At 37.7% G+C, this 13,259-nt stretch overlaps 1 protein-coding gene across 1 annotated transcript in view; it reads right to left on the bottom strand.

The window, feature by feature from the left end:
- The window catches only part of C2CD3 (C2 calcium dependent domain containing 3), a 142,218-nt gene that overhangs the window by 104,666 nt on the left and 24,293 nt on the right, over positions 1–13,259 (bottom strand). The window contains exons 6-7 of the mRNA XM_003780906.3: positions 8,290–8,422; positions 7,689–7,817 (exon numbers count right to left, since the gene is read on the bottom strand). Of these exons, the coding sequence (XP_003780954.1) occupies positions 7,689–7,817; positions 8,290–8,422 (262 nt within the window). The remainder of the gene's footprint in view (positions 1–7,688; positions 7,818–8,289; positions 8,423–13,259) is intronic.

Here is a 13,259-nt window from a genome sequence, read left to right as displayed (position 1 = left end):
ATTTAATTTGGAAGATAAGTTTTTCTAATTTCACATTAGTTTTGACTTTCTTAGAGTTTAACATTTTATTGACAGACCTACCATATAGTTAAGAAAGAAGTAAAAAAACAAAATAAAACAACAAAACAAAATAATATCCCTATTATAATATTAAACTTTAAAACTAATAAATCACATAATAACATATGTGTCACATAATAACAACATTGTACTCTGGAACTAAAGAAATACATAATACAATGTAATAATTTAAAAACAAATATTAAAACTAAAATACATATAAAATATTGTAAGTCTATACATTGTTTATATGCTTAAATATGAAGTACCTTTTTTAAAAAGTAAAAAAAAATTGGAACACTGTTGCCAGTCCAGCCAAACATCTGTTTTAATGTAAGTGTATCAAGTTGTATATATGATTAATTCTTAAGAAACATTAAATTTTAATTCAAAAAGGCAAATTGTTTTCTTTTAATGTCTTTGATACTAGAACCTTTTGAATGCACAAAATTTTAAAGCTGCTTATCTTTTAAATAAAGTTAATTTTAAAAGCAGATACTTCATACTCTGAGCATAACATCACACATATAACCATATTACAGATAAAATAATATTAAACCATTACTTAACAGATATCCTACCAATGCAAACACTTTTAATTCACCTTGCTGAGTAGTAGTTATGGTTTATTCTTTGTTAGTTTTCCAACACTGGTAATTCTGATGCAATTACTAATAATACAAGTACCAATACTTTGACCAACAACTATCACAATGGTGTATAACATTTAAGTTCAAAGGTCACACACACAACTTGCCTTGCTTCTGATTTTTCTAGAGACTTTCCTAAGAATGAGGAGAAGTGGATCCTTCCTTTCTTTCTTAGCATCTGAAAATTCTGAACTCTGAAGAGAAATTCCATTGAGTTTAATGTGTAATTTCATCTCTGCATCTGGGTGTCTCTTCATTCTTCTTCAGCTCTTTACTCTGTTAGGGTAACTTTTTGCCCTATTTGTTCACTCTTCATCTGCAAGTCCATTATGTGTCCTCGGTCCTCACGGCTCTGTTCTTTGCCCATTTCAGACTGTGTCTTAGATTCTGAGCCCCGTCTGAAATCCTGGGACTTGCCCTTATTGACTGACTGTCATTCCTTGGTTTCAGCAGCAGCTCACCATATGGGTAGTAACTCAGGGAGGCAGATGGAAGGCCCTCACTGGATTGTTTTGACAGCCTTTATAATATCCGCTGACCACAGACACATGGGTTTATTTCTAAACAATCAATTCTGTTCCAATTCTGTTCCAATGATTTATATATCTATACTTACACCAGTAACCACACTGACGTGATTATTGTTACTTTGTATTAGGTTTTAAATACTTTGTATTTAGGTTTGTATTAGGAAGCATGAATCCTCCTTATTTTTTTCTCCAAGTTGTTCTGGCTGTTTTGGGTCACCTGTAATTTCATATGAATTTTAGAAATAGCCTGTCAATGTCTATGAAGAAGTCAGCCATGAGTCTAGTAGAGATTGTGTTGAATCATTAACATGGGATGTTTTCCATGGACCATCTTTAATTTTTTTCAACAATGTTTTATAGTTTTGGGCAGTGCCTGTGACTCAGTGAGTAGGGCACTGGCCTCATATATCGAGGGTGGCAGGTTTGAACCTGGCCCTGGCCAAACTGCAACAAAAAAATAGCTGGGCATTGTGGCGGGTGCCTGCAGTCCCAGCTGCTCGGGAGGCTGAGGCAAGAGAATCCCCTAAGCCCAAGAGCTGGAGGTTGCTGTGAGCTGTGACACCACAGCACTCTACTGGGGGCAATAAAGTGAGACTCTGTCTCTAGAAAAAAAATGTTTTATAGTTTTTAAAGTAGTATACTTCTTTTGTTAAATTTATTCCTAAGGATTTTCTTCTATTTGATGCTATTATAAATAAAGCTGTTTTCTTATTTTCAGATTATTCACTGTAAGTCTTACATATATATAATTGATTTTGAGTTTTGCATACTGATTTCTGTTTTGCAACCCTGCTGAACTTGTTTATTATTTCTAATATGTTTTTAGTGGATTCCTTATAATTGTCTACATACCAGATTACCATCATCTTTGAACAGAGATATTTTCTGTTTTCTTTTCCAATTTGGATCCCCCACCTCCAACTTATTAAGCAGACTAGGTAGGACCTCCAGCACCATGTTGAATATAATTGGTGAGAGAATAGCATTGGTTAGAGTAGACAACCTTGTTTTTTCTTAATCTTAGAAAGAACGTATCCAGTATTTAAACATTAAGTATGATGACAGCTGTGGGTTTTTTTTTTTGAGATGCTTTGTATCAGAGACAAGTTTGCTGAGTGTTTTATCTCCCAAAAGTGTTGGATCTTTGTCAAATACTTTTTTCTGCATCTTTTGGTCATGGGGTTTTGTTTTTTATTCTACTGATGTGGTATATCACATAAATTAATTCTTTTTTCTTATTTAAAAATTTTTTTTACAAAAACAGGGTCTCAGTATGTCCAAGGGTCTCCAACACTTGGACTCAAGTGATCCATCCTCCTGCCTCAGTCTCCCAAAACTATAAGCATGAGCCATTGCACCTGACCTGATTTTCAAATGTTAACCTAACTTTCCATTCCTAGGATAAATCTTGCTTTGTCACAGTGTACCATTATGTTTGATTTGTTAATATTTTGTAGAAGACTTTTGTGTCCATGTTCATATTTACCTTTCTTTTCTTGTGATGCTCTGTCTAGATTTGATATCAGGGTAATGCTAGTCTCATAAAATGAGCTGGAAGTGTTTGCTACTTCTCTACTTTCTAGAAACATTTGTTAAGAATTGGTATTAAGGCTCGGCGCCTGTGGCTCAAGCAGCTAAGGCTCCAGCCACATACACCTAAGGTGGTGGGTTCGAATCCCCAGCCCGGGCCCGCCAAACAACAATGATGGCTGCAACCAAAAAATGGCCAGGCGTTGTGGCGGGCGCCTGTAGTCCCAGCTACTTGGGAGGCAGAGGCAGGAGACTCGCTTGAGCCCAGGAGTTGGAGGTTGCTCTGAGCTGTGAAGCCATGGCACTCTACCCAGGGGGACAGCTTAAGGCTCCGTCTCAAAAAAAAAAGAATTGGTATTAAGAGCCAAGCATAGTGGCTCATTCCTATAATCCTAGCACTCTGGGAGGCCGAGGAGGGTATATTGCCTGAGCTCAGGAGTTTAAGACCAGCCTGAGCAAGAGTGAGACCTGTCTCTAAAAATAGCAGGGTGTAGAGGTGGGTGTCTCCAGTCCCTGGTACTTGGGAGGCTGCAGCAAGAGGATCACTTAAGCCCAAGAATTTGAGGCTGTTGGGAGCTATGACACCACAATGCTCTATCAAGGGCAAAAACAGTGAGACTCTGGGGTGAGGGGAGAATTGGTATCGACTCTTCTTTAAGTGTGTGGTAGAAGTCAGCAATGAGCCATCTGGGTATGGGCTTTTTTTTGAGGGTAGGTTTTTGATTACTAAATCAATCTCTCTACTTATAGGTCTGTTCATGTTGTCTATCTCTTCTTTTTTTTTTAATTAAATCATAAAGAGGTAGATCATATATACATTAATGAATTTATGGGGTACAAGGTGCTGATTTCATATGCTTACATCATACTGGTTAATATATCTTCTTGAGACGATTTTGATAATTTGTGTCGTTGTAGGAATCTATTTCATCAAACTTGCTTACTTTATAGGCATACAGCTGTTCATGGTATTCCTGTATCATCTGTCTTATTTGTATGAAGTTGGTATCAATGTTTCTTCTTTAATTTCTAACTATAGTAATTTGAGTCTTTTCTCTTTTTCTGGGTGCTGGGGACAGGGAGTCCTAAGTTCTTGGCTATCCCAATGTGAAGTTTTCATCTCTCTGAGCTGGGAGGAATAGGAAGAAGAGGTCTAGGTCCAGGTCCAGGTTCAAACATCAATATGGAAGCTAATTTGCTTCAGTATAGAGACATTTAATAATTTCTCTCTTTTTTTTTTCCACTTTCATCTTCTTTTTGGAACTTCTATTATTTGGATGTTGAACCTTCCTGAAAAATCTTCAACTTCATTTTTTCTTTCCTACTTTCCATTCTTTTTGTTAAACTTTCGGGGATTTTTCTTCATCTTTCTCTTCCAAATTTTCCATTGACTCTTGTTCCTTTCTAACTGTTGGAGGCATTCCTCAAATGTCTGTAAATCTTGGGTATCAGTTCATATTAAAAGTCAGGCACTGGAACGTTGTCTGGAAACTATATGCACGTGGAGAGTTGGGGGGAATTTGCCAATTGGTGGGTTTCATTATAAAATAACTGAGCAGAGCTAGACTATTTTGTTGGGTAACCTCCAGTTGTATTTGTACTTGTTTTTCATGAGCTGGACAGTTTCTAAGCAGAATGTGAATTTCCTACCTGGAAGGTAGTTCGGCTGTCATTGTTCTGGTAGTCAAGAAGGAAAAAGAGTTAACGGTGGGAAGTGTGTGCATCATTCCATATGCAGACTGTAACTTAATCTCCTTTTCTTCAGCATAGCACTCACCTCTCCCTTCAGTTGTGCTTGATATCTTTGAATCTAGAGATCAGCTAGTTCTCCATCTACAGCAGTGGTTCTCAACCTTCCTAATGCTGCGACCCTTTAATATAGTTCCTCATTTGTGACTGAAGTAGCAATGAAAATAATTTTATGGTTGGGGTCACCCACAACATGAGGAACTATATTAAAGGGTTGTGGCATTAGGAAGGTTGAGAACCACTCTAGACTTTCATTAGGCAGGAGAATGTTTCTCTCTTGGCTCTGGGGGTTAAGGGACAGTATTATAATGACAATAATATTTATTAAGAAGATACTCTGTGACAAGCAGTATTCTTAGAAGTTTACAGGTATTAACTCATTGAATCTACATAACGTTTAATTGAAGTAGGTTATATTATGATGTCCATTTTACAAATGAAGTAATTACAGTAGAAGGTAGGTAGTTAAGTAACTTACATAAAGTTTTTACCAATAGGGAGTGGCAGAGCTCAGATTCACATACAGGCACAGCCTAGTTTGAAGTTCTCTTTTAATCAACCTCTATACTATACTGTCTCTGTAGGTTGCAAAGCAAGGAATAAAGGGTCTAACTGCTTCTATTTTTTCTCTTAACCAATCCCTGTTTTTAGCCTCACACTCATATACTGCCTTAAGAGATAGCTAGTATTCCTCACTCCTCAGTCTTTCTCAGCTTCTGTAATCAAATTGTTGGTCCTCTAGTGTCACAGATAAAGTTTTCTCTATTATATTTTGCTGAGTCAGTTTCTATTATCCATCTGCTTTCCCTTACCCTTTTAGTTCTTATGAGTTTATGCACTTTCTATTCCTTTATCATCATTTTATTAAAGTTTAAAAAGGAATGAGCATAAAAGTTATGTCCTTTATTCTTCCTTTTTTTTTTTATATGCTTATTTTCATTCTACTGTACTCTCCTTGGGTGATCTTGTCCATTCCTAAGATTTGAATTATTGCTGTGTAGCTTCCAAATCTAAAATTTTTATCTTTAGGCCAGTCCTCTCTCTTTAGCTTAAACTCTATATATCCAAGTATCTATTAGATACTTGTGTGTTCCATGGGCAACTCAAGTTTAACAGTTTAACTCAAGATTTACAGCTTAACACTTGAATCTTACTATCTTCAAATCCTTGTCTTATGTCTGCTTAAGGATTTCTTTTACTCTCTCTCTCTCTTTTTATTTTTTTTTGCAGTTTTTGGCATGGGTGGGTTTGAACCTGCCACCTCTGGCATATGAGGCTGGTGCCTTACTCCTTTGAGCCACAGGCACCTCCCAAGGATTTCTATTTAAATCATTACAATCGGTGGAGTCATTAAAACAAAAACTCAAGGGATCATTTTTCACTCTTTTCCCTCTTTCTACAACTAATAAGTTCATCAATTCCTGTCATTTCAACCTTTGATATCTTACTACTCTACCTCTGCTGGGGGAAAAATCCTCATTACAAGCTTTCCCTTCTCTCCTAGCCAACTGATTTTCCACTGATGTGAAAGTGACCTTTCTATTCTTCTGCTCCAAATACTATGTTTATCCATTTTCTATAATATAAAGTCTAAATGCATTAACATAATATTCAAAGCCTGGCTTCTACGTACTCACTCTACTTTCCTACCATTTGTATACCAATGATTATGTAGTCTTGCTACTTCCCTATAAGAAGTCTAAACTTTAACCAAATCAAACTAATCTGAGTTTTTGAAACACATGCTCTTTCACACTTCCGAAACTCAGCATATGTTGCTTTTAACCACTATGTCCTACTACCTTTCTAAGACAGGAATGTAGATAGTATCTTATTGGAAGACAATAAATAGATGAGTCTGGTTTGAGGGCGCATGTTAGTAATAATATTAACAATAACAAGTACCAATAGTTGGACTACTGTGTATCAAGCAGTGTTAGCTCCTTTACATATATTATTTTTAATCCTTACAATAATTCTGTAAGATCATTCTCATTTTATTGATATTCCTAATGTTCAGAGATACCTGCATAGGGCCAGGAAGCTAAGAGACAGACCTTGAATTTTAACTTGTATTTGTTTAAAATCCATGCTCTTAAGGCCAGGTGAGGTGGCTCAGGCCTATAATCCTAGCACTCCGGGAGGCAAGAGCGGGTGGATTGCTTGAGCTCATGCGTTCAAAACCAGCCTAAGCAAGAGTGAGACCTTGTCTCTAAAAAACAGCTGGATGTGGCTCGGCATACATAGCACAGTGGTTATGGAGCCAGTCAAATACACCGAGGGTGGTGGGTTCCAACCCTGCCCGGGCCAGCTATACAACGACAACCGCAACAGAAAATTGCCGGGTGTTGTGGCGGGCACCTGTAGTCCCAGCTACTTGGGAGGCTGAGGCAACAGAATTGCTTATACCTAAGAGAATCAGTTAAGCTGAGGAGTTTGAGGTTGTTGTGAGCTGTGTTGCCACGGCACTCTACCAAGGGCGACATAGTGAGACTCTGTCTTAAAAAAAAAAAACAAAAAAACCCAGCTGGGTTTTGTGGCAGGATGCCTAGAGTCTCAGCTACTCAGGAGGCTGAGGCAAAAGGATTGCTTGAACCCAGGAGGTTGCTGTGAGCTATGATGCCAAGGAACTCTACCCAAGGGATTAAAAAAAAAAAAAATTGGGCGGTGCCTGTGGCTCAAAGGAGTAGGGCACCGGCCCCATATATCAGAGGTGGCGGGTTCAGTCCTGGCCCCAGCCAAAAACTTACCCCCCCCAAAAAAGTCCAAGTTCTTGTAATTCTATCATGCTAATGCTGGTGTTGAGGAAAGAGTTGGGAGATAAGAAGGGAAAGGTAGATTGGGGATCATTGTATAAGTGAAGACAAGAATGAAAGGCTAAAGATCAAATTTTTTTTATTTTATTTATTTATTTTTTTTTGCAGTTTTTGGCCAGGGCTGGGTTTGAACCCGCCACCTCTGGCATATGGGGCCGGTGCCCTACTCCTTTGAGCCACAGGTGCTGCCCAAGATCAAATTTTTATTAAGTAGCCAGAGTGGTAGTTGAAAGAAAGGGGAAGGACTTGGCTAATCTAAAAAAGTGTTGCTTTAGGAGGATGATCTGCTAACAATGTATACAAAGAATTAGAGGAAGAATGTAAAAGGAAAAAAGCCAGTTAAGAGTGCTTACCTGCCTAGTAGCAGTTGTATAGCTCTGGTATCAGCTTTTGTGTCATTTTTCCAAAATGTATTCTCAGTTGGAGAATGGAGGTGATCTTCAATGCAGTCTTTGAATTGATTCCTAGACCAGGATCTCATTCTAAGGAGTTGAAAAATATTTTCTCACCGAGTGGCTAAGAGATGGGAAAAATCTAAATCAATTAGTACATGTAGTGGGTCTCACTCAGAATATTGAATATGCTTTAGACTTAACTGCCTTAAATATATATAAAATTTTATACTTTGTAAGCTCTTTCCTGTTAGAATCTCATTTCATTTCTGTGAGGTAGAAAAGAATATTTCTACTTTATATCTAAGCATGCCAGTTGGGAGAGCTAATAATTTACCCATTTATACATTTAGTAAGTGCCAATGCTAGGACTAGATTTTGAGTACCTTAACTCCCTAGTTTAGAGTTCTTTTGCATCACATTAAGAATTATTTGCTGAGCATTTCCAAGATTATCCAGTCTATAACTTGACAAAAAACACAGGTTAGCAACTATTAAGAAACATGCTTAAAAAAAAAAAAGAAATATACTTTTGGGGTTCATGTCTATCCTGTTAACTTACTGTGTTGATGCTCTATGAGGATCTTCTTGTATAGGAGAATGAACTTTGTCCAACAACATGCTAGTATCTGGGCTTGATTTCATTGCAGAAATCACCATGGCATTGCGCAGTTTATTGCCTTGCTCTAACAGAGCTGAAGAGAGGGTAAAAGCAGAAAACAAAAAATCCAAAATCCAACAGAAACATTTTGCAATTTTCAACAGATTTTCTTCTATCACAGGACTTACTGCAGTATACTTGCCTGCCCTCTCCACTAGTTTGAGAATTCCTTGAGGACAGTCACTTAACAATAGATGTTTACTGAGCTTCTACTACATGTACTGTTTTAGATGCTGGCATTATAGCAATGAATGAAGTCTTTATTCCAGAGAGAATGATCACCTTGTGGGGAGTTATATCTATGTATCGAATCTTCCAACTGATATTTGTACATAGTGAGATTGGTGATATTTATATATTATATTTGTAACCAGAGAACTTATTGAATTCTCTTAGTAAGAGTTTGAATATTATTCTTACCCCAGAAACACTAATAACTCTATCAGCTAAACCTTTAGGAGCCATAGTGATAATCTATTCCAAACTTATACCTTTATGTACAAAGAAAAGAATGTTAAGAAGCTTCAATGACTTGTCCAAGACCATACACAAGGTTACTGGAAAAGTGAGGATCAAACTTCAGTCTTCAGACTTTTCAATAGGTAAAACTTACCCCATCCCTCAAGGGATCCCAAAACAATAAGAGCAACAATAATTAAAGCAGCTAACATTTACTGAACCCTTCCCATAGGCCAGGCACTAGTCTTTTATATGTATTAATTCATATAATACTCCCAACACTCCTCTGAGATATATACATTATTTATTTCATTTTCCAGATTAAAAAAACTGTGGCACAGAAGAAAGGTAAGTTGCCAAGTTACCTATGTGACACATCTATAATCAGGTGCCTCCAAATCCTATGCTTTTAACCACTATATGGTACACGATCCCACTTCAGTTCGAAGACTTCCTTTTAAAACTAGAGGACTAGCCGGGCACAGTAGTGTTTGCCTATAGTCTCAGCTACTCGGGAGGCTGAGTCAGGAAGATCTCTTGAGTCCAAGAGTCCAAAGCTGTAGTGTGCTATGACTGCACCAGGCAACACTGCAAGATCCCATCTCTTTAAAAATAAAAAGAGCTGAGGATCAATGGTATTATCCCAAGGAATACGGGAAGTATTATTATTTTCTTGAGGTTCTACAACTGCTTAGAGAATAAGTGATAATACAAAGTACTTAGCTCCTGTTCCAGAGTTTTGTAACTTCTAAAAATAAAAAAAGTATGGTGATCAGACATAACAACAAGAAGATCCAGAACATCTAGTATTTGTTACAACAAAGAGGTCAAAATAGAGCTTAAAACCTTAAAAATAAACCCACCAAATCTTAAATACCATATGTTTGATTTGTGACATGATAATACAACTAAAACTAAAAGAAAATAAAGATCACCGAAAGATGTGAGACATTTCTGATGTGCTACAGGGGTGAATGGAAGCCTCTCCAATGGGCAGCATTAACTTAGCAGCCCTGGGAGTGAACCACCTTGAAAGTGGGATGTCCAACCTCAGTCAAGCCTTCAGAGGACTGCAGCCACAGCTGACATCTGACTGCGAACTCAGGGGAGACCTGAGCCAGAACAATCCAGCCATGCTGCTCCAGAATTTCTGTTCCAAACAAACCATGGCTGGGTGGGGAGGGAGAAGAATAAACTACTGTTGTTTAAAGCCAAAAAAAAAAAAAAAAAAAAGACGGCCCACTATGGTAGGCAGAATTCTCAAATAGTATATACATATACCTTCTTCTAGTGATTCAAATATTAATCTAGGGCTTGGCACCTGTAGCTCAAGAGGCTAGGGCACCAGCCACATACATTGGAGCTGGTGGGTTGGAATCCAACCCGCCAATCAACAATGACAACTGCAACCAAAAAATAGCCAGGTGTTGTGGCAGGTGCCCATAGTCCCCCCTACTTGGAGGCTGATGCAAGATAATCACTTAAGCCCAAGTGTTTGAGGTTGCTATGAGCTGTGATGCCATAGCACTCTACATGGGGCGACATAGTGAGATTCTGTCTCAAAAAAGAAAACCAAACAAACAAACAAAAACCAAATATTAATCTAGGTATTACTGTGAAGGGATACTGTAGATATAATTAGGGTTCCAAATCAGTCAATCTTAAAACAGGGAGATTATCTTGGTAGTCAGAACCGAATCACACTGACCAACTCACTGCTCTTCTTCTTCTTCTTTTTTTTTTTTTTTTTTTTGAGAAACAGTCTCGCTCTGTTGCCCAGGCTACAGAGCTATGGCCTCTGCCTAGCTAACAGCTACCTCAAACTCCTGGGCTCAAACAATACCTACTTTAGCCTCCCGAGTGGCTGAGACTACAGTAATGCACCACAATACCTGGCTACATGTTAACCTTTTATTTATTTATTTTTTTAATTTACTTTTTTCTTTTTTGAGACAGTCTCATTTTGTCCCCCGTGGTGTCACAGTTCATAGCAACCTCAAACTCTTGAAGTCAAGTGATTCTCTTGCCTTAGCCTCCAAGTAGCTGGGGACTACAGGCGCTCACCACAACATCTGGCTATTTTTAGAGATAAGGTCTTGCTCTAACTCAGGCTGGTCTGGAACCTGTGAGGTCAGGCAATCCACTCACCTCAGCCTCCCAGATCACACATGTGGGCGATCCACCCACCTCATCCTCAGCTAGGATCACACACCTGAACCTTTGCTCCCGGCCTCCATGTTAACCTTTTAAAGCAAACTTTTCTCTAGCTGGCTCAAGGATATGAAGTCAGAGGTTTGAAGCATGCAAGGAATTTAATGTACCCATTGCTTTCTTGAAGATGAAGAGAGCCTCTGAGAGCTGAGAGTGGCCCCTTGCTGAGAGCTGGCAAAGAAACAGAACTTAAGTCCTACAACCACAAGGAACTGAATCTTGTCAACAACAAGAATAAGCTTGGCAGTTAATTTTTTCCCAGAGATTCCAGATGAGATCTTGGCCTAGCTGACACTTTAATTTTAGCCTTCTCATACCCTGAGCAGAAAATCCAGTCATTCCATACTGGTTTTCTGACCCATGGAACCTTGACCTAAAGCTGCTAAATTTGTGTAATTTGGTATGTAGCAACAGAAAGTGAATATATCCATTATCTCATGGAAGATGATCTGTTAACAATGTATACCAATTATACTGACTAGTATAATTTCAGTATGTCTTACAGTTTTTTGTCTATGCATACATGTCTATATGAATATATAAATTTCTTTTGTAAAAATGGCATATTGTATATATCATTCTGTAACTACTTTTTCACTTAAAATTATTAACATTTGTCTAAGTATATAATGGCTACATAGCATTCTATTCTGAATTCATGGTATTTATTTATTTATTTTTGAGACAGAGTTTCACTATGTCAGCCTTGGTAGAGTACCATGGTGTCACAGCTCACAGCAACCTCAAACTCTTGGGCTTAAGTGATTCTCTTGCCTCAGCCTCCCAAGTAGCTGGGACTACAGGCGCCTGCCACAACACCCGGCTATTTTTTTCTTGTAGTTGTCATTGTTGTTTCGTAGGCCTGCTCCAGGTTTAAACCCGCCAGCCCTGGTGTATGTGGCCAGCACCCTACCCATGGGGCTACAGGCACCAACCCGACTGTATTTATTTTTAATTAAAAGGAAAAATAATCGCTTTGAGATTCAGCAGTCAAATGGCTAACTTATTTATTCATTGAGAAAGGATGAAGAAAACATAGTTTGATAGCATTAGAAATTTGGCTAAAATTTAAGTTTTCCAGTTGGCTTGATCTGATATTCTTTAAAATTCTTTAATAAGGTGAATGCATTCAATAAAAACTTACAAATAAAGAGGTTAATAATAAGCAGTGTCAGTAATAGACTACATTTGATTGTAGGGCTATGTAGAAAAATAGTTTTTCTTGCTGATAATCAAAATGTTCCCATAGAGGTAAAAGTCTTGGTGTCTTATCATTTATCATACCCAACTATTTTCAATTCCTTAAACAAAATACTTCCTCTGTGCTCTCAAACCCTGGTATTTAACTCTATCAAAAAATATATTCTGCACTGTGTAATTGCCTATCTCTTCCAATCAACTTTTGAGTCCTGGAATTGGCTCTTTTTAATCTTTGTATCTACTGGCTTCTGGTACAGCGTCTGGCATATATCAGGTATTTGATAAAACATTTCAACGGATACTTCTACTGCTGCATAGGTCACACTAAACTATAATTTATCTGCTTTTGAATCTATCTCCTTTACTGAACGGAATTCCCTAAGGACAGGGACTGTAACTTAATTTACCACTGTAACCCCCAAACTCAGAACAAAGACACAAAAGATAGGCCCTTGGAAGATACTTGTTGAGTTGAATTGAGCTTAATTTTCATCTCCATTAAATAAATGCTCCTCTTAGAATAGTAATATTTTATGAATGATTTAGTTATATAGTTTTTACATTAAAGACTAAAATTAACAAATTATAATCCTAGGATTATACTTTTTAAAATGAGGAATCATAAGACATTTCAGTTGAAAAAGAGAATGTTTTTCTTCATTTAAAAAATGTCTTTACTGGCTGGGTGCCTGTAGCTTAGTGGTTAGGGCACTAGCCAAATGCTCCAGTGGGTTCAAACCCAGTCCAGGCCCACTAAAGAAACAAGAAAAAAATAACCAGGTGTTGTAGCAGGCACCTGTAGTCCCAGCTACTAGGGAGGCTGAGTTAAGAGAATTGCTTGAGCCTAAGAGTTGAGGTTGCTGTGAGCTGTGACACTACAGCACTCTACTGAGGATAACACAGTGAAACTGTCTCAAAAAAAAAGAAAAAAGTCCTTACTAAAGTAATTATGTATCCAGATAGTTATTTAAAAGCCTTTCTTTTTTTTTTTTTTTTTTTTT

The sequence above is a fragment of the Otolemur garnettii genome, unplaced genomic scaffold (genome assembly GCF_000181295.1).
Source record: "Otolemur garnettii isolate 467f Iridium unplaced genomic scaffold, OtoGar3 scaffold00001, whole genome shotgun sequence".
NCBI lineage: Eukaryota > Metazoa > Chordata > Mammalia > Primates > Galagidae > Otolemur > Otolemur garnettii.
Note: the sequence above shows the minus strand (reverse complement) of the source record. Positions and strands in the feature narration are given on the sequence as shown.